Genomic DNA, 24,787 nt, shown 5'->3' with positions numbered 1-24,787 from the left:
ATTTGTATCTTGGATTAGTTTCTTGTATCCCGAGTTAGTTAGTTTCTTGCATTTCCCTCGGGTACTTGACTTCATTTAGCCAAGTGTTGTATGTCTGTAATGAGAATCATTACTACAGGGGATCAATAAACATTATTTGTATAGTGGCAGCTCCTGATTGCCCCAGTGATGGTCATAGCCCTATTTTGCCACTGTATAAAAAATTGTGATAGCCTCAATCAGACTTAAAAGCATGGTGTCATGCACCAATACTTACTTCAATACTTATACAGAAGCATTAATAAAAAGTGCTTCTTTAATAATTTGCTGCAGCTGAGCCTGCAACTAATAGGTACAGGTAATGAGCTACATATACAATATTATACACTGCATTCTGGCATTACAGAAGTCATGACTGACTTCTCTAAATATGCAGTACCAAAAACAAATGTAAACCATTAATCAAAAACCAACAGCATTGTTTTGTTGTTGTTGTTGTTGTTGTTGTTGTTGTTGTTGTTAGGAAAAATGGGCACTATCTTTAAAAGACAGATTGATGTTTACAACTATGATATGGATGTCCCAAGACATGATCCAATCTAAATACATGCAGCTTTCATTCAGACTACATGCTCTTTACAAATCAGCACAGATCTTCACAAGTAAAGCTATAATCTTTGTGGTGAAAAATGTATAACAACCAAATAGAACATTATTATTTGTGGATATCTTTGAACTCCAACTTACATTCTGACCACATTACACTATTTTGTTTAGAACATTACAATATTAACACAATGTAGTAACCTTAAACTGCCACCTGCCCTGCAGATATAATGAGCCTCCTGGTGAAGAGTCACTCAGCTGACAGATTAACTGTCAAATCTTCATCACTGTCCTATGATTTCATTCCTCAAGGAGATATATCTACTTTTGGCAGAGAGGTATGATGATAAGTTGTACAGATCAACTCAGATCAATCAATATAGGTCTATCCAGAGAAGTATATATTTTTTTCTTTTACAAGAGCAACAACATATTTTAGTGAGATCCTGGAAGGACATAGCATAAACATATGCTGAAGTAGGCATTCTCCTTCCAGGTTACAAGGTGCTTAATAGATAAAGTGCTGTGTAAGTGGTCATGTCACCCTTCTCCATTTTTTGTGCATTTTTGACTGGTCTGTAAACTATGGGTTCAAGACATTCCCCTTCCTGATGTTTTGTTTGTGATCAACACTGTTTCAAACAGAGCTTGAATCTAGAAAACAGAAAACCAACATGCTCTCTGACAACCCCCAAAAAAGTAATAACAAGGATTTTTATTTGAAATAATAAAATCTAAATTTCATTATTCTGCTACCCTGAGAATGGGGGCAAATTGCCCGTGATAATGGCTACGCACTTTTTTTTTTCCTTCATAACATGAAGATATAAAAATTCAGACTAGCTGAACTAGATTAGAAACCTGATATAACTATGATCTTTAGGAAGTCTAGCACTCTTCCTGATTAGACTCTCAGACTGGATCATCAGTCTCTAGGACTGTGAAATACAGCATTTATAGTAATGTAGATCCTTATCATTGTGATGACTGAAAGCATTTTAAGTGACTCACCACATGTGAGAAAATAAAAGGAAACTTTTTTTTTTTTACAGCAGCCCAGTGCCATTTGTAGATGGGATGTTGGGAACCCAACTCGGGTAAGTATAGAGATCAAAAATAGGCACTATCCATGTCATAATCCCAAGCATAACTACAGCAACTCCAATGATGTTAATGCCCAAGCCAGCTTTCACCTAAAGAGGAATAAGAAAGCAGAAACATGCATTAAGACAATGAAGAAAAATTTTTAAATGCCAAAAATCCCCTTTTAGGACTTTTTCTGAAAACTCACCATGTCCATAATAGTTAAATGACCATATGAAAACACGATGGCATTGGCTGGGTTTGCAACAGGAAGCAGGAATGCAAAGGAAGTACACAAGGTAGCAGGTATCAAAATGAAAAGTGGGTTCACATGAATGGCTTCAGCCTACCAAAAAATGAAAAAGAGTACAGCTGTCAAGGGATGCATTTGCCAAATTAAATACAGAAATATGAACTTCCTATATTAACACAAGTAAAATGTGAATGGAACTGCCAGTTTAAACAATGAGAAAACACCTTTTTTGTTAAATAATTTTTTTTAAGAGCACAGCACAGGCACAAATAGCAAAAACACTGCAAGAAAGATGATAAAGCTGAATTTGTATATAATACATTACTGATGATCCGGATGAAGGGATTGCATGTACTCTCAGTAAAGCTGTGAATGACACTACACTGGGGGGTGTCAGTCTGCTGGAGAGTGGGAGGGCTCTGCAGAGGGATCTGCACAGGCTGGATTAATAAGGTTTAACAAGACTGTATGCTAGGTCCTGCCCTGGGGTCACAGCTGTGGGCAGCACCACAGGCTGGGGGCAGACAGGCTGCAAAGATGCCTGGTGGAAAAGAGCCTGGCTGCGCTGGTTGGTGGGACCTGAACATGATCCAGTGAGTGCCCAGGTGGGCAATGCAGGCCATTGCCATCCTGGCCTGTATCAGCAATAGTGTGGCCAGCAGAACCAGGCAGTGTTTGTCCCCCTGCACTCAGCAATGCTGTGGTCACACTTTGAGTGCTTTGTCCAGCTCTGGACCCCTCACTACAAGAAAGACATTGAGGGGCTGGAGCATGTCCAGAGGAAGGCAATAGAGCTGGGGAAGGGTTGGGAGCACAAGTCCTTATAAAGAGCAGCTGAAGGGGCTGGGGGTGGTCATCCTGGAGAAAGGCAGGAAAGACCTTATCATTCTCTACAACTCCCTGGAAGGAGGGTGGTGGGTGGCAGTCTCTTCTCCCAGACAACCAGCGATAGGAAAAGAGGAAATGGCCTCAAACTGCCCCAAGGGAGGTTCAGGTTGGACATGAGGAAGAATTTCTTTAGTGAAAGGATTGTTGGAATAGACTCCCCATGGAGATGGTGGAGTCATAGACTACCCATGGAGATGGTGGGGTCATCATCTGTGGAAGTGTCCAAAAAACAATGGGACGGAGCACTTGGTGTCATGGTTATTTGGAAAAGTGGTCATCAGTCAAAGACTGGATATGATGATCTCACAAATATTTTCCAACCTAATTGATTCTGTAATTCTGTGAAAAGAGGAGTAACATTTCTTTGAAAGAAAGAGAAAAAGCATTAGTATGTGTCAAGGCTGGCCAGAAGGAAAAGCCACAGACTAGAAGACAAGTTTTGAAGAAGAAAGAATCAGATGTTTTGATCAAGATGATGAAAAGAAAGAACATAATTGATCTAAGGACAGAAGAAATGTGAATTACATACAAAGCACATCTATTAGCCCTCTCTTCTCTTTGTGACAACCTGCAGTGTTACCCATTTTTGCTGAAGAGGCAGTTTGGAAGAAACCCTAAGAGAATTGTCCTTTTAAGAGCTTCAAATATTCACAAATAATAATGACCGCATCAATTTTCACATGTTGAACTGTACTGGAATTTTCTGAGGTAATTTTCTTCACAGTAGCTTGTAGGTTTTGGATTTGTGCTGAACACAGTGTTGACAATATAGGGTTGTTTTACTTCTGGCTGAGCAGTACTTACACAGAGCAAAGGCCTTTCCTATTTTTGTCACTGCCACAGTGATGAGAGGCTGGGGTGGAATTGGCAGGAGACATGGTCAGGACAGCTGACCCCAGCTGGCCAAGGGATATTCCATACCATATGGCATCATGCTCAGTATATAAAGCAGGGGGACTTTGGTGTGGTGGCACTTCTTACCTCGAGGAACTGTCATGAGTGATGGGGCCCTGCTCTCCTGGAGATGGCTGAACAGCAGCCTGCCCAGGGGAAGCAGTGAATTAATTACTTGTTTTGCTTTGCTTACACATGGGGCTTTTGCTTCTGCTGTTAAATTGTCTTCATTCGAACCCATGGGTTTTCTAGCTTTTCCCCTTCTAGTTCTGTCCAGGACCCCTCTGATGAGGGAGTGAGCGAGCAGCTGCCTGTGGCTTGACTGCTACAGGCAATCAAGGGTTGCCACACCCATCTGGGTTTAAATCATAAAATGAACTCTTATCTAATTTTACTAATTTTTCAGCATCTCTTGTTAGAAACAGCTAAAGCAACCAAATATCCAATGCACAATACAGGACAGCAAAAAACCTGCAAGAAGTATTTTATTGAGAATTTTAAAACTGCTTCTTTGAGCAGCTGCATTACTTCATAGGTGATAGAGTAGATTCTGATTAAAAATAAGCTTGTTATACTCACCAAAGGAGATAGTATAGGCAAAAAGATCGTAATGGTAGCTGGATTGCTGGCTACTTCTGTTACTGAAGTGACAATAAGGCAGGATATCAGGATAATCAGCCACAAGGGTAATGATCCTAGAGGGGTCAATTTACTTGCTACCCATGCAGAAAGTTTTGAAACCTGCATAACGAACGTGAGAACATGATTATGTTTAGCAAGAAACATTTTAGAAAGGAACATTTAGAAAGGAACATTTTTTTAAATGGTATATTAACAGAACTTATCTGCTAATAGTGAAGTATTTAGGTAAAAGAGAAAAATCTGAAATATTTTCCACATTTCTACCACATATTTTTAGGACCATTTTTCCAATTCTAAGGTGCCCTACAGGAGCTCATGCAAACTATATTCCATTTATTTGTATTTGCATCTCTGAGATGGTTAGAGGAGTCTTAATCAGAAAATGGTAATAAGAGTATATTAGTCTTCATAACCAGAGTCTAGGTCCAAAGCTGCTTGATTTACTGGAGTTGCCATCAGGCTCCACATGGGAATTATCTCAGTGACATTAAGGCTTAGGAAACAGTGTGTTGTCATAACCCCTGCCCCCATCAGATGTAAATTAAATAAGAAACAGTAGTCATCACTGTGCATGGTCTTGGAAGACATAGGAAACTTCTTTTTCTCTAAACCTGCTTTCTGAACATCTTGAATACTCATCACATTTATCCTGTTCAATGTTGCTACAGAATAACTCGCTAAAACAAGAGAATAACTGTGAATTCACTGCATGTCTGAATTGCTCTTGATTGGGTCACGTTATTTGTTCAGTATCTTCTATAAATTGCATTACCTCACAGCCGTCTGCCAGTGCAAACCCGCCACCAACAAGAATAGCTATTTCCCAGGGCATGCATGACTGAAATTCCTTCCAAGTAATCAGTGGAACGTAACCAGAAATGGCTAGAGAGAAAAAAATAATAAAAAATATATATAGCCCCCCAACCAACATTTAAAAACATCTTGACAAGCTCTTGAAATAATTGCCCTGAGGAAGTAGTCGGGAAAAATTCAAAGACAAAAAGCTCTTCATTTCATCATTGTAACACAAACAAGTCTCTGACAGAAACAACCTGCACTTCCTGGGACAGATCTTCAGCTGGGGAAAACTGTCATGGCTTGGAGACATTACAGCTGTGATGGTTTCCACCAGTGGAGCACTGGCCCCTTTCCCCTCCTTCCCTATATGGAAGAGAGCTGCAGGATACCAATGAGTTTTATTTACTCAGTTAAACTGTACTATTCAGACAGATTGCTGAGCATTTGCTATTTCACTTAGACTCATTCAGGTTCTGACCTTCCATTCTCTGTGAACTCCTAGATCCCATTGTTTTCAGCTGAATGCATAAAGAGGATAAGCCAGAGGCGTACTTTAAACAAAAAATCAATTTTGAAGAGGGAAAATTGCAGGAAAATGAATTAATGTACAATTCTGGGTTTTATAGGGTACCCTAATCAAGCAGTAACATTTTCAAACATAAGCCCAGCCCTGCTCCATGCAGCCCCTTTCAAAGCCCATTGCAGTAAATGGGCAGGTGGTTTCCATTGGTGTCCGTGGGTGCAGGTAGCAGCTTCCTGCACAGCACTAGTTCCTGCTGCTCACATTTTAGAATTGTTGGCACTCACTTCCAGGCCAGGGATGCTCTACATGCCAGTGCTTTATACCCTCTATTAAGACTTCAGCATTAGTATTTAACGACATTCCTCTAACCAGTGCAATAAGTTACATTTGCAGTAGCATCATAGATACCTTATTGTAGCAAAATCGACAGCAAAATATACTCAACTGTTTTCTCCATTCGATGTCCTAGGCAATGTTTTTGCTGGAATAATAAAGAACAGGAGGCCTATCACTAAGGCAGCTGTTGAATCCGTAATATAGCTTTTATATCTATGGAGAAGTCAACAAGAAAAAAACCACATAAATATATATATATATTCAGGAGAAGATAGTCAGGAGGAGAGAGGAAGAGGATAGAGTAGCAGGGAAGTCCACAGTCTGCTGTGGACTGACCATAACCCTCTATTCCTCATTCCTTGCACCATTAGGTGTGGTGGAAAGAGGTAGAGGAATAAGGAATGGAGTCAGGTTGAGCCTGGAAAAAAGTGGATGAGGGGAAAGTGCTTTACTTTTTGTCTTTGTTTCTCACCATCCATCTCTATTTTTCATTTGCAATTAAATTAATTTTTCCCATATCAAGTCTGCCCATAATGGTAACTGATATCCCTGTCTTTATCCTAACTCAAAAGTTTTTTGACCTTATTTTATCCCCTGTCCTGTTGAGGAGAGCCAGTGACAAAGTCCCTGGGTGGGTACCTGGCGGACAATCAAGGTCAGCTCCTCAAATCTAGAGAAATTTTTGGTGCAGGCCTTATAAATTCATAAATAAACATCTTGATTAAGCATGTGTTATTTTGCCACACAGAAATAAGCTAGTGGAGGTGCATATTCAGGAGTAGCTGATGCTTAGATAACTAGTTTTCACAGTTTAATGATAAATTTAATAATTTTAATAGGCTCTGCAATAGATTCAGTTTTAGAGGCCTTGAAGAACACAGTGCATACCCACAAAGGGCATTTTCTAGCTGAGGAAAGGCAGCAGAACTTTATTCTCATCCTCCTATTGCTGTTATTACTAGGGTCACAGTCACAAGGGTCATGTTTGTTTTGGTCATTTCCAGTACCTAAGAACTGTTTGCACTACTGTGTCTTAAACTGCTTCAAGAGTAGCCCCAAGATCAGGCAAGGTGCCAAGCTGAGCTGTAAGGCCATTTTAACACACCCAAGCCTGTTAATCAATGTTAGCTGATGACATATCCCAGTCTGTCTTATTTCAGTCAAGATGCACATTAAAATGAATAGAAATTTTACTGAAGAAAGCTAAGCAATAATTTTTTAAAGCTTGTTATTTTTTTCTATTTTCTGCAAGTTCTTCTGTAAGGTTTTCTGAACCAACACACCAATATATTTGTTCTCTCAGTCTCAGACCATATGCTTTCTAAATATTCAGCTACAGCAGGTCCAATAATAACTTCCCATCAGATCTTCCCATCAGCTTAATGTTTTGTACTGAACTAGAGCTTTTCACTGAAAGCAAAAAACAATTATCTCAGGTATATGCTACAAATATCTAATCCTTTGCTTTTTTAGGTGAAATTCAAACACAACCTTAATATGCATACCTGACTTACACCAAAACCAGCATAATTTTAGCTAACACTGTCACAAAATGAATATGCCCTAGAAGTTGAAGCAATTCTCTAATATTTTCTGTCTCCTGCTTCCTAGTCTCTGCCTGCATAGAAAATACATTTGGGAAAAAAAAATAAAGTTACTATATTTTTCTGGTTTCTTAAGGCAGGAGGTTCTGCCTGTATATCATCTTTAGCCTAGGACCAGATGCACCAGGTCTAGAGATATAAAATCTCTTCCTCTTGGATCCTATCCTACATTCTTTTAAGGCTTGCTAGAAGTTTTGATGGAAAGTGAGAACAATTGTGCTGTCACTTTCCTCTAGGCAGCTCCATTTTCACGTAATGGTTGAGTTTGAAAGGGGCCTTGGGAGGTTGTCTGGTCCGACCCCCTCTGCTCAGGCAGAGTCACTCAGAGCCAGCTGCCCAGGACTATGTTAAGGCAGTTTTTTAATATCTTCAAGGATGGAAAATCAAAAACCTGTCTGGGTCACCATCACAGGTAAAATACATTCCTGATGCTCAGGAGGGAACCTGTAAGTTTAATTTTGTGCCCATTGTCTCTCATCCTGTCACTGAGCTGCGCTAAGAAGAGCGCGACTCTTTCCTCAGTGCTCCCTCCCATGTAGTTTTAAACATTGTCAAGGGGGCCCTGCAGCCCCATTCCTGCAGGGATTGTTCCTCCCCAGGTGCAGGACTTTGCACTTTAGTTGAGCTAGGGAGTGCAACTTTTTGCTCACAAACTTAGTATTCCTGCTACAAAACACCATTCTCAAAAAACCTGCTTGGGACACACACAACATCCTCCCACCAGTCAAACTATTATGAGGACACACACATGATGCTATTCCAAACTGAAGCTTTTCAATCATTATCAGATTTTGACATAAACATTTTTAAAAGCCTATTTATCCAAGTTGTAATACAACTGCACATACAACGTCTACCTGCTTATAAGACTGCAAATCTGATTATGCTATAAGGAAGAAAAAAACCTGTTGATTCAAGAGATCTCAAAATTACTCCGAGATCATTCTAGAGAAGATGCTGTGGACAAAAAGACACAGTGGTCTTGTGTTAGAAGTAAAGAAAGCAATAAATCATGAAGAAAAAACCACAGTACATCCAGGCAATAATCTGTGGAAGAGTGAGGGAAGCCTACCTTGCCTACATCAGCTGTAATCAGCAGCAGCTCAGTGTTGAACTTTCTGTTTCTTATGAGGCTCATAAACCCAAAGGCCAAAGGCCAACCTGGAACTCCTCTAATTGAAGCTAATACCCGGCAGCCTGGAATCAGACCAGGACACAGAAGGAAACTGCTGTAGCAGAAATGATGTGTGATCATGGGCTGTCAACAGATGGGGAGGAAACAGGCATTTTTACCCTGTGCTTCTCTCTGTGGTGTTATACAATATTTATTAAAACATCCTGCCGCCTGCTCAAAGAAGGAGGTAACGGGTGCAGGGCAGGACAGCAAAGGAAGGATTAGTCTTTAATAAATATACATTTTTTTCTTAAGATAAATAAAGTGGTAGAGGTAATGTATTTTTGAAAGGCATCTGATAAAGCTGGAAATAATGGGCTCTACTCAATACTGCTACAGCAGAAATGTGCATTTAAAACTTGCTGACAGTACAAAAAGTAACTCAAAGTAACTCTTAAGTATGAAGGTGGCATAAACAAACAGTGGTATTTCTGCTGGGATTTCAAAAACATCAATGTTTGCATACTAGAGGGGTACTCAGTAACGTGAGGATGCACACAAGGGTCTGATAGCATGAGCCTGGGTGGTGACAGTGGTAGGAATTTTGTTTGAAACAAAGATTTAAGCATTTAATTTAGTTTGTCAAGCAAAGCTTATAAGGTGACACAATCACAAGATACATCCACTTTTAAAGCACAGAAGAGTTTTTTAATCCAACAGAGTAAGACAAAAATAGATATCTGGAAGCATATTCCGACAGAAAGCAATATGTTTGTCTTTTTCAGTTTAACAACAGACATGACTATCAAGGAAATTAACAAATTCCAAAATCTGAGGAACCTGGGCTTTGCCGCCCTAACAACAAGCGTGGTTTCTTTCTGGAAATTCAGGTTCTGATAAAGTAAATTCATACTAGGTTTAACACACAGAACAGTGTAACTCTTTCTATCTTCAGCATGCTAGAATAAAGCATCAGACAGCCCTTTCTGGTTTAAGACCCTGAGGGTGCTGCAATTCCCACCTAATAGGACACACTCACTAGTTCGGGGCAGCATTGTGGCTTTTCAGAAGGAAAAAGCTCTTTTGAGGTGGCAGAACTTCCCTTAGGCTTTCTTGAGACTGTGGGATTAAACCCTGTGGAAAGCAAGTGCTATCACATTTCTGTAAGGGTGGAGAATATTTCCTTATAGGTGTTTCCTGTACCATAAACTTAAAGAAGTTATGCACATCCCTATCTCTGTACTTTAGTCCAAAACACTCAGCAATTTTATATGCAGGGGCCTTAGGGAACAGGTGTGTAAGATGTAGTCTGCAGTTCAGTGCACTGCTACAAGCCTCTTGGACATCACAGTGTCAGAAATACAGTTCCTAAGACCTGAGGGTTTTTTTCCCTCAGATTTCTTTGTGGTTGTTCTTGTTTGGTTTGGGTTTTACTTCTAAGAATATGACTTGCCCACAGCTGTACCTGTGCTGACCCTATACCCCACTCCTTTATTTTCCCTGAGGAGTTTTTGTTGCTCAGAAAGTGTTAACCTAATTTACTGGTTTTGTGCCTGTTAATATAATTGATTGATAAACTAAACTTATCTAGAAATAGTCAGGGTATGAATAGTTAGAAATGCATTCTTTCCTCTTAAAGTGCATAAGGAAAGCTTTGTTTCTCTTCAGGTTACCTCTCCCAAATTACAACATAATTTGGCCTAATGTGCTATGACACATGCTTGCAGTTCCTTCCAAGGGCAACATTAGAGGGTATACACAAAGTAGCATCCCTGTGCAGAACCTGTAACCCTGTTCATTTTCCAGAATGTTCTGTTTTTCTCTACCAATGAACAAAATCCTCAGACAATGATAACCAGCTTCAAATAGGTGAAAAAAAAAAAGTTATTTGAACCCTAAGTCCCGTATTTGAAAGGATCTTTACAGTGCCTGTATTTCAGTTTAATGTGCAGCTCTTCAAACAATTCTGGATGAGCACTGGGTGTTAGTAGGAAGCAGGAAGAGAAGCCAGCCCAGCCTGATTGCTTAGCTAGCTGATCATTTAATTAGGTTGCCACTCCAAAACCCCTTCAAGAGTATAGTGTTTCATATGAGACAGTAATCATCAGCTCTGCTGTTATAGGGGAAAAACAAGTGTTCTTTTTCAATTTTTTCCTGATGATTTAAAGTAAATCATTTTAAAGTAAATAATTTTAAAAGAATCTTAGTTTTAAATACACTTTTAAATGGTATTTTTTGCCCAAAAAATTTTGTGTTGTACTTTAAATCTTTAAAGTGCTACAATTATTCCTTGTGACACTCCCTCCCAGACTTTCTGGAAGAGCACTGGGAAGGTGTGCAAGTGGTGGAAATATACTTAAAGAGAGAAGACATGAGTGATATGTGTTCACATGTCATTTATCACAACCACACAGGAAAACAAAATGGAAAATTACCCTTCTAGTCTAGAACTGGCCTTTGGGATAGCCAGTAATAAATGTTAAACCCATAAGGACTTACACAGCATTAAGTCCCGCTTGTCCCAATCCTGCAACTACTTCCCACCACTCGAGAGCAAAACTTGAAACTTTATCACAGAAAAACAGAACTGAAATTACAGTAATTTCAGCAAGAGAAAAGGAGATATCATGGTAATATAGGTTCCTGTAAGACTGACTGATTACTTAGGGAAAGAAATCCAGATGATCCTGGAAAAGTTGCAGCAGAAGGCAAAAAAACCCTACCATAGTTCTTGACTTTATGGTGTTCAGTTAAACTATGACTTTAAGGGAGTTGTGTATGAATGGACAGCAATTTATATCATTAATTTCAGCTGTCAAAGCAGGGGATGTTGGCCTGTATGCATATAAGAGTGCTGTCACTAAGGACAGTAGATCCAAAAATCCTAACCTGATTTATTTTTTAATTTCACACTTGGTGAGGAAGTGGGGTACTTTGGCATCAATTGTTCTGCATTCTCCCTCACCATATTAAGCCAAAAATCTAGTAATAATCCCTCTTAGGAGGCACTTTATTTTATCTTATAACAGGTTTTACACATTTCAGTCATTGCTCACATATAGATGTGAAGTTGCTGGAGTTTATCTTCTGTATACACTACAAAGGTTTGCAACAAGTTTGGCCTGGCATATTTCTGAAATATTGAAAGTATTTTAACGTTTGAAAATTGGTAAGAAAAGAAGGTATATAGTTAAGGCACAATACAGTTCTTTTTGGTTTATTAAAAGAGATCACTTACTTTGGGAAAAGTGAAGACCATCCTGAGATGAAGCCAGGATCTCTGGTGAACCACAGGAGGGTCATTAGAATGAACAGGAGAAGTGTAACAGTTTCTGGGTAGCTATAACAAAAATAGAATGAATTATAAATTTCCCTGAATCGACATTTAGATTTACCTTCTCTTGTTTGCAGATTTATAGTTTGCAATACCTAATTGGTCCAAGTTTCTTGTACTCCTCCTGAATCACCTGTGATGAGGCCTCTTCTCTAGCTGTTTTCTTCTTGCCACACCTGAACATGTTTTTTAAACTGGAATGTAAAGCAGCAATATTGAATGATGAGATACTAGTGTATACAGAAAAAAGTGTTCCACCTTTCCAGTTATTAATAGCACTTGACAAATGTATATTTGTCACTTTACAATGCAGGATCTTCCATTTCATTATCACACACCAAACATATTGGAATTCATTGACAATGCCCAGTTGGAAACTGACAGAGGCAGCAACAAAATGCGTCCTGTTATTGACCAGCTAATTTGGCTGGGAAGGATGAAACTTTAACCATGTGAACTAATTGAAAGAATCAAATATAGAACTGTCTTTAATGAGAGTCTCTTTAAATCTACGGCTTTGCTTTACTTTGTTATTGAATGAAATGTTTTTCTCACATGAGCAGCTTGCATATTGATCAGTAGGGTACTTGCTAGCAGCCAGGTTTTCATTCTTGGATAAGTCTCTTATACAATGTTAAAAAGAACATTATCAAAACAATAAAGAAAAATGAAACCATAAATGTTCACATATAGAGGGGTAAGCATGGGATGATTCTGTCTGCTTAAAGCTAGTCTCACTTTTCATGTCTTGCACCACAAGTAGCCATGTAATTTTGGAAGATTTGTGTCCCACCTATCTCTCCAGACGCTAGTGAACTCATGGAGAAAAAGGCTTTGAAGAATCATCCCAAAAGACGTATTGTCCTCTCCAAAATCATAGAAGCCCAAGCTGAGTGGAGAAACTGAAATCCTACCATACACCACACATAGATTTAGGAAAAGCAGGAGTTTCTTACCTCACATTTACAAATACAGTCATCCAGTTTATAACAGACATTGTTCAAGTATTCAAACCAATGCCTCACTCCAATAAAGGGTGTATTCCTATAACTCCTCCAGTAAAAAATAATGTATATGATGTCAGTATTCTTTTGTCTTGCACACATGCACTAATTAATGATGATGTGTGTATATTATAAAGGAGTGAGTATACCCATTTGTGGTATGGACTTTTCACACTGGGCTGAATAGTCTGGGAATCTTGATTTAGAAAATTCTTGTCCATCCGGAGACTGAGCCATACCAACCAAGGTCACAAAATCACTGTTGCTGCATTTTCTTCCTATTGAGCCTATTAAACTAAGATGCAATACTTATTCCTGATACAAATAATCTTTTAAATCAATAACCTTTAGTTTTATTGATTATACTGTTCACTTACTCAAACCCAAGGAAAAGCCACTGCAGCCAGAGCCAGGAGAGCAGCAGAATAATTACTGCAATGGGGATGGAGAGGATAAACCAGGATCCAAAATTGATGCACTGGCAATCTGGGTAGCGTCTGGATGAAAGCAAAAAAACATTTATTTCACCTTTGCAAAGGTATGAAGAGATTGTGAGATTTACCAGAAAGAGCTTCTGTGGGAGAATATTTCTGGCTGGCAGCAGACTTCAACATAAGGTGGCCTGTGGTATCCTCTTGCCTCACCCTCCCATCCTCTTCCTGGTCATCACGACCACTACAGACATCAGCCGTGCCAGTTATTTGGGCAAAGGATTAGCAACAGGTCTGGGGATCTGGCACTGACTGAGGTGTGTCTAAAGTGAGTTCAGTACGCGAGGGAGGGCCATGCACAGCCTAAGGGCTGTTAGGACTAGAAAGAAACAGAACTTGAAAGAAAGGAATTTTTTGAGATGAGAGTTTAGCACAAGAAAATATATTCAAATGAAAAAGCTCCAATGAATGTAGAAGACAACAGTGGAAGCAACACTGAAACTTCTATCGTTTAGTTTTGTACTTGTACTGTTTAAGTTTGTACAGGGATGAATATTTGTGTAAGTTTTTCTATTAATCTGAATATTGAAGTCAGGTATTCTTCATCTACAGAGCAAATATTCCTCAGGTAGAATGGATGGTCAATTTAAATGTTTTTTAAAAATAATCTATTACCTTGTTCTGGTTGGATTATCTGTTATTGTTGGATTATCTACTACAGGTCTTGCCTGAAGCAAGGATGGACAGGACACAGTGAGTTATTCTCTAGACCTATTTCCTCTGGAAAACATACTAGCGTGATTGATTTTAACAATACTCTTTCTACAGCGATTTAGTTCCAATAACAGTATACCCTTTGCAGACAAACTCTACAAATGCTATCAGTAACTAGTCTTCAACAATTTTGTCGTGTGCAATACAAAACAGTGGATGGAGGACAAAAAAGGATTTTGCTTTATTCTGTTTTATTTCAGAATTTGAGTAGGACTACTACTGACAATGGTAGTTTGCAGAATAAAAAAAACGATCAGCAAGAACTATTGGATTCCAAGAGGTTTAGAACGAAATTTGACAATTTTCTTTTCAAAGCAGTTCTACTTCAGAAAGAAAATGCATATCAGAAAATGCTTTGGAAAACTTAAAACACTGTTCCATTGAATGCGAAGTTTCAGACTGCCTTGAAATTATCTGCTTTTTTTGTTGATTAGTGGGCCCAGATTTCTCATTTCAGCCGTACTTAGCCTCTTGAAAGTCTCCTGATGCTCTTTGCTAAGCAGACTGAACTTATTTCCTGCTGTACTTAAAAATTAATAACAGATCTTTAGATAATGATTGTTCTGTTCGTGCCAAGTATTGCTTTCCTTCTAAGAAAAATCTATCTTTTTCCAGCTACTGAAGTAGTAAAGTATTAGTTAACCAGACCATGGTTATCTTGTTGCATGTGTTGGCAGATCTTACAGACTTTGCCCGTGTAAGGCAAATACAAATATGCAATTTCATTTTATCTCAGTAAAAGAAAATTAAGAAAATCAATATAATCAAATAATATCAAATCAAAGGACAAGGTTTCTAATGTGTTATAGGGAAGCCATGTGAGAGCTCAAGAAGGAAAGTTAAACTTCTGGACTAAGAAGAATACAAATAATATAATATAGTCTCTTACGAATTGAAGTGCTCAGTAAAAATCAGATTAGTCGAAGTTCCTGTGATTGTGGTCAGTCCTCCAATGGTAGCAGAATAAGCCACACATAAACACATCACTTTGAAAATCCCACTGTATTTGTCCTTTCTGCTTTTTCTCTCTGCTTCAGCAGGTGGTAGGTTCTGCTTAGAAAATATATACACTAATTAATGTATAAGAAGGGCTCATCATCGGGCACAAAAATAGAATTTGAGGATACCTCAGAAGAACCAGACAATTTACTGGCAATATAGTTGTCTGCAGTGTGGCTTGGTTCACAGTTACACTGGTAATGCAATTATTCATGTAAGGGAAAAGGAGGCAGAGTCAAATCCTGAAGTCCCTTCCCTGATCTTAGTCTTTACAGAACTGCCTCTGTATAGATTGATACAGACAATGATATATCGACACCTGATATAGAGTTTGTACTCTGGTGAGGTTGCTCTAACTTGTGTAAAATGGGAGGACAAACCAGTGATGAAATAGCTATACAAGAAAAAGTGTGTACATGTGTCTGACTATATTTCTTATTCACATGTAACCAGCTTCATTACCACCTGTGTCATTTTTGGTGTGGCATAGAAGTGCAATTTAGGTTAAAACTAAGTTTCACTGCATAATAAAAAGACCCTTTAAGTACCTGTTCATTTTCTTTTTCATTTTCCTTTTCAACTGTGCATATAGTGCTACCCATATTGTTGTTATATCTGGAAAAACAAAGGCATGTATTGTAGCAAACAGATATTCTATTTATATGAATTCTTAGAACAGAATTTGCTAAATTAATAACAATTACCCATTAACTGGTTTTTCTTTCTCTTTCCCATCTGGGTTTTCATATTCTCCTATATTTTCTGGAAGACAGTGATACAAAGACAGAAAAGCATTTAAGGGAGTAAAACGGGAAAGGCTCCATCAACATCTCATCCCATGCACTTACTTCACATCATCCCATCAATACATTTGCAAGCACCAATCTCAGAAACAGTTGATTTGTGCCCTACTCCTACATGACTCCTCTTCCTCAGAATCTGAATCTTCTCATGAGAAGTATTCCTAATTTACAATCTAACTGTGAAGGTAATCAGTTTAGATTCAGTTGTTCTTCCCACATTACCCCATAGCTTAAAGAGCTCTTTTCCTGTGCTAATATATAGCGTATCTACAGCCTGGAGTCATATTTCCTTCCAGCCACCTTACAAGGCTGATAAGAGAGGCTGATAAGCCAGTCTCCCCTCCTCTCATCCAGCTGCCACCTTCTGCACCTGTTCAGTTTTAATTAATCTTTGTGATCATGAGAGAGCTCACGCGCAGTGATCCAAGAGCAGTCTCACAGTGAAGCACGAGATGATGCCAGCACTTCCCTGGCACTGTCGGTACTTGCTGTGTTCCCTCCTGCCCAGGGAGGTGGCAAAGCCAGAGCTGCAGCATGCCTACCGTCCAGCTCCAGGGCTGGGTTGATGGAGCCATTAGAGCAGGACATCTCCAGCTCATCAGCTTCTGCTTCAGCTCTGATGATCTGCTGAGCTACAGCTTCTACGATTGGCATCACCATGGCAGCAGCAGAGGTGTTGCTGAGCCACATTGACAAGAAGGCACAGCTAACCATGAAACCCAGCATAAGCCTGGAATAGGAGAGGAGAGTCTGTGACTGCTACAGTAACACCTCCTATCATCAAGTCTATTTAATATAAATGAGAACTTTGTCAACAGAAATGTTGAAACACTGAAAATTTTAAGCTTGTAATTCTGAGAACGTTTTTGAATTAAACTTTTCTTGATCTAAGACGCTGAAATTATCATATTTTAGAGGTCCAGATATGTTTTAAAGTAAAGGCAGAAGCAATAATATTTATTTCCAGAATTATACTGTATTTGAGCTATCTTTAAAGAAAGAGCACCATGCATGTAACAAATTCAAATGAGAGTTAAAATGCCTATGCTGCTGATGCTATTAATCTCATATTGTACAGTCTAGGTCAAAACCCTGGAGTTCTCACTTAGACTGTTAAGTTCTCTAGATATACCAGTTCAATTGTTACAGGAAGAAATCTTAAAAATTCAGAAAGCGGTACAAAACTTAGTTCTTATTCAGAGCACCAAGTATGGGCATCATTTGGGCTTCAATAAATGCCATCTTTGATATTAAATGGGAAAGGGAAGGGTCATTACAACTCCTTAATCTGGTCTTGGCTCAACTTTTTGTAAGTTTACTACAATTAGTAATGCAATACACTGAATTGCATCAATGACTGAAAAATCAAACATTCCATGTCATATCTGGTGAAGTTGGATTGTAAATTTAGAATACAGGTCACAATGTTGTTTTTCATGCATTTCTTGGAGTTGGAAATGGGAACAGTCCTCTTAAATCCCTGTTCCAAGGTGCTATCACTGGCATTAAACACCTGCCATACATCATCACAGCAAGAGAACTTAGTGGAGGGATGGTGGTGTTGCACCTTTCCATCAGAAAACTTCTGTGCAATTTGTAAAATTCTTTGTGCAGCCTTGATCAAAGCGTCACAAAAAAGTCCATTTTACTTGGAACATGAAGCCAGTATAGATATTATATAAAAATCATGTAAACATTATTTGATGATGTAAAAATACCATCAAAATGTCTTTTATAGCCTTTCATTTCAGCTAATGGCAACAACATTTCAAACTGGATTTTTTCTCGGTAGGGGAACCTTGTCTTTTCCTGTGTGCTCTTAACTGCAGTGATGAAATGATCTGTAGACCAGCAAGTCACAGACCTGATTCAGCACAAATTGTCATCAGAAAACCGATTAATTCAGGTCGTTTTGTATTAGGTCCGCAGACAGAAGTTGAGGAGGAATTGTTTCTTATGCAGAAAATATGGCTCAGAATAAGCACACTGAATATGCATTTTCCATTCAAATGGAAAATGCCATTTTAGTAGAACTTGCAAGAGGATTTAAAAATAAAAGCAAATTAAGACGTTCACTAATGTATTCCAAAACTATTCATCATTTCAAATTTCCAGCGTGAGATGGATTCATGGTCAGCTATAATGGATGGTCAGGTGACCATTCCATACAATTCCATACAGTAGATGGGCTCTACTGAGGGACTCTAAAAATTATTGCAAAATAATAAAATTTATCCTATTCTGTTCAGGCACAGTTTTTCTGCATTATTTACTCTGTGGCATTATTAAAAAATATTGTGCATGAAATCTTGGATAATTATTTCATTATATCCAACTACAAAGTCTGTTTTTGCTTTTGTAGTGCAAAAAAATCAGTATTTTATTACCCTTGAAGGCTGTATAGACATATTCACCTTTCTCTGCTAGTCTGCACACCTTACTGCATAGCTCAAATGACAGAAAGCCTTTACAGGACCACAGAAAAATCTGGGCCGTAAAAACCCATTGTGATCATCAAGTCCAACCATAAACATAACACTGCCAAATCCACCACTAAACTTTGTTCTGAAGTGCCACATCTACACATCTTCAAATACCTCCAGGGATGATGACTCAATCACTTCCCTTGCATCCAGTTCCAATGCCTGACCAACAATTCACTAAAGAAATTTTTTCTATTATCCAATCTAATCCTCCTCTGGCCCAGCTTGAAGCTATTTCCTCTTGTCCTTTTCACCTGGGAGAAGAAGTGGACCTTCCTTGGCTACAGCCTCCTTTCAAGGGAGTTGTAGACAGTGATGAGGTCTGAGAAGCTTTTTCTCCAGACTAAACAACTCCAGCTCGCCCAGCTGCTCCTCATAAGACTTGTGTTTCAGACCCTTCACCAGCTTCATTGTCCTTCTCTGAACTTGCACCAGCACCTCAATGTCTTTCTTGTAGTGAAGGGTCCAGAACTGAGCACAGGATTAGAGCTACAGCCTCAGGCATTGAGTACTGGGAGACCAGTACTGACCCTGCTGGCCACATATTTCTGAAACACATCAGTTTTTCCAGGAGGATATATAATGGAAAATCCAGAAGTCTCTTGCTATTTTACTTTCACTGCTGCACCTTTTATGAGCTGTGATGCAGAGGGCTGGTGCAGTGATATCTCTGCCTTGGCTGGATGAGGCTGCAGTGTGCACAGGCTGCCTGGGCAGCTGAGGAGGGAGCAGCACCGTGCCTGCCGTGGGCACAGCTGGGGAGCAGCAGATGCTGAGTGGTGGGTAGATCACAGATCTACCTTCACAGATCATTTCATCCTTCACAGATCATTCCATCATAATCTTATCATCCCTTTGTCATGACCAGGAAATATGATAGATAAGAAGGATGCTTCCTCAGGGTTACAACTCTGGAGTTGCTTTTAGTTATCCTCAGATGCTGGCTTCAGGTTTGACTGTTCACACAGCAAGTTCTCCAGCAGCGTTCAGCTTAGCACAGCACATCATCCACTTGTGTTTTCCCTTTCAACCTTTCAGCTAAAAGATGGGAATTTAGGAGTGTTCAAAAGAGAAGTCAAAATAAACTAAACCTGCATAGCACAAGAGTACAGCTTAAGATAATGGGAGGCAGTGGAACAAGTATGTAAGGAGAATTTTTTCCAAACAGGAAGCTGCCAGCTATCAAAAGAGGTAGAAATAAATCAAAATACATGTGATATTTAAAATTAGGTCAGTCAAATTACTGATGAATAGAAATAATCCAGCATTCTTATGAAGTGTCATTATTTAAATCACTTAAGAGGCATCTTAATTTTTAGACCTGGTGTTTCTGGTTTTCTGACCACTTGCTTCCTTTCTGCTTCCTGGCAAGGTGTCACGAGCCTGATGTATTCTGGGAAGCTAAATTTGCTCCCTAGATTTTTTGAGCAGCCTTTCTTGAATGCTGACAGATGCCTCTGTCAGCCTAAACCCCTTCTGCAAGTTTGTAAAGCAAGCAAAGCAAGAGTTTTCCCTTCCAAAAATATATGTTGATAGTGAGTAAGCAGAGAGTGTGATTTCTTTTACCTTATCACCTCATCCAGCTGAGGAAGTACCTATCCTTTGGTTTTTGTTTTTTTTTCATATGTAGACAAAAGAAGACACCTTAAGTAAAGACATTATGTTAATGTGTTTTTCCTTCCCTACCACCTGTTTAGTTGTATGATTTCCCCCCCCACACACTGTGTATTTGAACTATTTTTGTATTTTTTGGAATGTCCAAAATTTTAATAAAAAAAAAAATCAGCATAGAACAAATTTTATATTGTAGGCATTGGGTGAGAATGTTCCAACAACCATCAAGAAATGGGACCCCCATATATTTACAATCTAATCATACTTTTTGTTCAGAAGGATCCTTATTAGGAATAGAAGCACTGCAGGAAACTTTCAATTAGGATTTCAGCAAAATATTAAAGTGTCACCTACAAACCATTCATATAAATTTAAATATCTGCTTTGAGTAAAAAAGAAAGGCTGGATTTCTACTGTAGAAAAAGCAGTAGGCAATTATTTCTGGAATACATAGATTTCCACAAGTATTATTATCCTTCAAGACACTGTTTAGCACATACCATGCAGGGTTGACACCCACCAGCATCACCATTTTTAAAGCCACTCTTTTGTGAAGATTCCATTTTTCTATTGACGTTGCCAAACAAATTACTCCAATCAGCAGCAGATGAAAGTCTTTAAAATAAGCAGAAGCTACCTGAAACAAAATTAAAAACAAAAACAAAAAAGGAAAATGAACCCATTTTTAAAAATTAAATCGTGAATTTCTTTTAGCCTTTAGTAATGCCAATTTAATGAAAAAAATCAGCAAGATTATATTATGAAATAAATAAAGATAATCTTTTTTCTTAAAATTAGGTCATTGGAACTATTAAATACATTTAACCAAATGATTCAAGGATAAATGGACTAAAATGCATATGGTTAAAACAAAATAAAAAATAAAGTTTTGGATAGAACAATCCAGAATTGTCAGTCACATCTCACACGCATACTAAATCAGCAATTAAATATTCTTTTTGTTACTTTTTTTATCTATCCAAGAGGAAAATAACACTTTAAGCCTAGACTTGGATTAGGATTAGCTGTGATTTCATCTCTTTGGCATGGAGGTGTATAGTCAGCAGTTTGCACGTGGTGTAATTATTGTGGCATTTGCCTCTGTCATATTAAGGATATTTCATAGCTACCTAGCATTTTCCCATCAGCTGGCATCTAAACACTGAGCCCCTATCTAGAAGAAATTATTAAAGAAATTATTAAAAAAATGTGAACAAGTCCTGAAGACAAAGTATGTAAGCAAGTCTTGAGGCAGAGCTATTGTGATTGGTACTCAGGAAATCCATGCATTGGCCTGACAGGTTTCAACATTATCTGTTTCATTCTTTGGAGTTTTGATTCCTGATACGCACAGTATAAAACAGAGAAAAAGAAAGGTTACCTGCTTGGATCCCATTATACCAAACAATGGGAACATAAAGGCAGGGAGCAACGCTGAAACAGCCAGTGGCAAAGCTTCTGTGAGCCAAAAGATGGCAACTACAAACAAGGTGTATGCACATTCTGCTTCCTAAAATACAAAAGGCGCCAATAACAACATGAGTTGATCATGCAGGGGGGAAAAAAATCACAGTTCAAAAAGTACAGCTCCATCAGTAGAGAGATTCCCCACAGCTGGAAAAAGTATGAGTCAAAGATCTGCATTTAGGGTAGTTATTGTGTGCTATTGATATTCCTTCTGAGATATGAAACACAGTCGGTAAAATGGGTGTAGAGAATTTTTTCTAAGAGATAATAAAATTATTTCAATTCTATCACTCAGGAACAGTGGGAAAAAAGTCAGCTGCCTGTTCCTTCAAGGAAAATTAATCACCTTCTAGGTCATTCTGGAGCATTCTCATGCCATGAATTCCTATAAATCAAAAGCATTTTGCATCTGTAAGCAAACCTTTAAGACTCCAGGAGTACTCGCGGTCAATAATTGGTCAAATGTTTTCTCTCCTGAAGTTTTGTCATCAGTAGCAATAAGGCAAGGATATAATCTAACAAAAAAGGTATCATGCAATACTGACAAGAAACATAGTTATTGTTTTTCAGGTTTGTAATTTTAGAGTGTCTTTTGTTTCAACTCCTTAAAACTAAGACTTTTTTTCTTTTGCTTTTTTAATCTTTTTTTTTCCTCCCAGGATAGTAATTTTCAATGCTGTCTGTAAAATGCAGCCCCAGACAAATATAATGAGGTAATTAAATCTAGTTTCTTCCAGAGTATTAGAAATCTCTTTTGTGTAATTTTTAATTTATATTACTTCTTTTAAAGAAAATGATTTGGAACTCTTAGTCCCCCTGGTTAGGGTATGAAATTACTCAACAACAGCAGAGATGATTTGTACTGGGAAAGGAGTAGCTTAATGATGCAGCCCTTGGAACTTTTGAGTGGAAAACATCAATATTAAACCTAAGTCAGTCAGCTGTGGCTATCATTTATTTTGGGTTATGTATGAAACAATTTGAAAACATCCATTCACCTAGCAAAGGTTCATCTAACTTAAGTCCTACCACATGAAGAATTTCCCATGAGTTTCCTCTCAGAAAGGAAACTGAAATATTGGAACTGTGATGTGACAGTGTGAAGCACACTGTAAGCACCATCTAACTGTGATGCAAAGACTTCTGAACCAAATTTTCATGTATTTTCAAACATGGTATGTATAACACACACATGATAACACATCACAGAATTACATTTCAATCTGCTGGCATCAGAGCTGTACCAAATAGTCACTAATCCCATTATTAGATAGCTGTTACATCAGATTGGAGTTGTTGCAAGAGTTAGTGAATGCCAGAATTTATTTCAAAATGAATTCTAAACTATAGATTTTGCTATATTTAGGAACTAGAGGGAATTTGTCAGATCACTGAATTCAGTCATTTCCTATCAGACAACACAAAATGTGATAAACTTAAAATCCTTTATTAAACAAAAAGTAATTGCAACTCTTTTCCTGACAATTCATCTCCATAGTCAATCATACAGAGCTGTTTAAAAGGGTCCAAAAAATAATAATGATAACAATATTTTTACTATATTCCAGATGTTAGAAAACAAATATGTGATTCTGAGCTTCATGCATCCAGTACAGAATTTTATGTTGAAGCTGTCTTTTCTACATTTCTGTGAAAATACACTGAGTTGACAGAAAAATAATCACAATGCAAATATCATTATTCATTCAGGGTCCCTTCCAACTCAAACTATTTGTGATTCTGTTAATCTGAAAAGGTCTGGGAATCTCAATCTTTACGTACAGGTGCAAAATAATTATCTCTCCAAGCAGGTCACTTACTTTGGTTTTGATGATAAGTGGAAGTGGAAGTAAAAGCAGTGGGGTGAGGACAATGAGCAGGAACCTTCGGTAAACCAGGAGGTAGCTAAGAATCTTCATGGTTGATGGCTGTTAGGTGAACTTTCCTGAAGAAACTGCCAAAAAACATGTCTGACTTTAAATAGCTGACTCTGATTAATATTTTTCCAAGCTATCACCTTTAGCCATTGCTAAAGCAGGCCAGTAAAGCAAGTTAAAATTAAATCTGGGTCTTTACTGTTTTAGTGAGTTTATTAACAGTAGGTTGATAAGATAAGTGTGTGCCTTAAACCAAGGCTAGATGTCAGCCCTCTCGGGACTTTCTCTTCCTGCTCTTCCTCATGACAAGTTTATGTAATTACAACAGGTTCTAGACAGTCAGAAAAATAAAACCTTCTGGTGCTCTCCCAGGCACTGCTGACTTACGCAGGAAGTCAAAATTTATAACATACAAAAATATATGCTACATAAAAACCAGTTGGGGCATTTATGTGAAATCATAAGCAAGATAATTTTATTGAACAGAATTAAAAATTCTTCATTGTCTTCTCCATTCTGTGGAGATACTCAAAACTTCATAGGATAAGATCCTGAGCAACCTGACCTGAACTTTGTTCGGCTTTGAGTAAAAGGCTGGACTAGATGACTTGCAGAAGTTCCTTCCAGCCTCAGCCTTTCTGTTGCTTTTATCTGTCTAGAATCTAAAGTATATGAGAAAAACAAAGTCTTTTTTTCTGTCTTGCCAGGCGGGGAATAGCTCATTTTCTCTTCTCATGCAGAAAAAGGATGAATTCTTTTTTTTTTGTACATCATATAAAGTTTGAGGAAGTCTAAGAGCAGGAGACTTTTTCAGATAAAAGTTAAAAATAAAGAAATCCTTTTGCCTGAATTTTCCCCTTTTTCAATAAAAAGAACACTTGGTACTGTCTTTGTAATACAACAAAACAGCATCACATAAGGAACAGGAAAAGAGAGGAAAGAAGCTTGTACACTATCTGTGGGTGAAGATTAAAAGGAGGAAGAACATATTGTTTTGTGCTCGGAATCCTACATGAAGCAGAAAATCAGAAGGGGAGACAGATGAAGAGCTGAGCTGCCACCAGAACCATCCAAAGGACAGGTAATAAAGGTAGTTCTTGCTATCCATATAACCTTTTGATTATAAGAATCCCATGTGTCAAGGTGCAGGAAAAGCAAGGGATGAGATTGTCGGTGTTGAGTACACACTTCTGGTTTCAGGAAGGGAGGTCTTTGGCTATGGGAAAGCAGTATCTCATATCTAACTGGCAGAAAGCAATTGACTGAAAACCCAAAGGTGGG

At 38.3% G+C, this 24,787-nt stretch overlaps 1 protein-coding gene across 1 annotated transcript; it reads right to left on the bottom strand.

The window, feature by feature from the left end:
• Positions 1-1,631: 1,631 nt before the first annotated feature.
• On the bottom strand, positions 1,632-23,548 carry SLC13A1 (solute carrier family 13 member 1; the record flags this gene model as incomplete). The annotated part of the gene is made up of 15 exons (XM_084205431.1): positions 1,632-1,778; positions 1,877-2,014; positions 4,283-4,444; positions 5,118-5,227; positions 6,112-6,215; positions 11,959-12,060; positions 12,150-12,248; positions 13,436-13,555; positions 15,153-15,316; positions 15,811-15,877; positions 15,967-16,024; positions 16,608-16,795; positions 20,663-20,799; positions 21,544-21,672; positions 23,450-23,548. 15 exons carry the CDS (start codon positions 23,546-23,548, stop codon positions 1,632-1,634), a joined length of 1,824 nt encoding a protein of 607 aa, XP_084061557.1.
• Positions 23,549-24,787: the final 1,239 nt, after the last annotated feature.

The sequence above is a fragment of the Fringilla coelebs genome (genome assembly GCF_963513975.1).
Source record: "Fringilla coelebs genome assembly, chromosome: 5".
Classification (NCBI taxonomy): Eukaryota; Metazoa; Chordata; class Aves; order Passeriformes; family Fringillidae; genus Fringilla; species Fringilla coelebs.
Note: the sequence above shows the minus strand (reverse complement) of the source record. Positions and strands in the feature narration are given on the sequence as shown.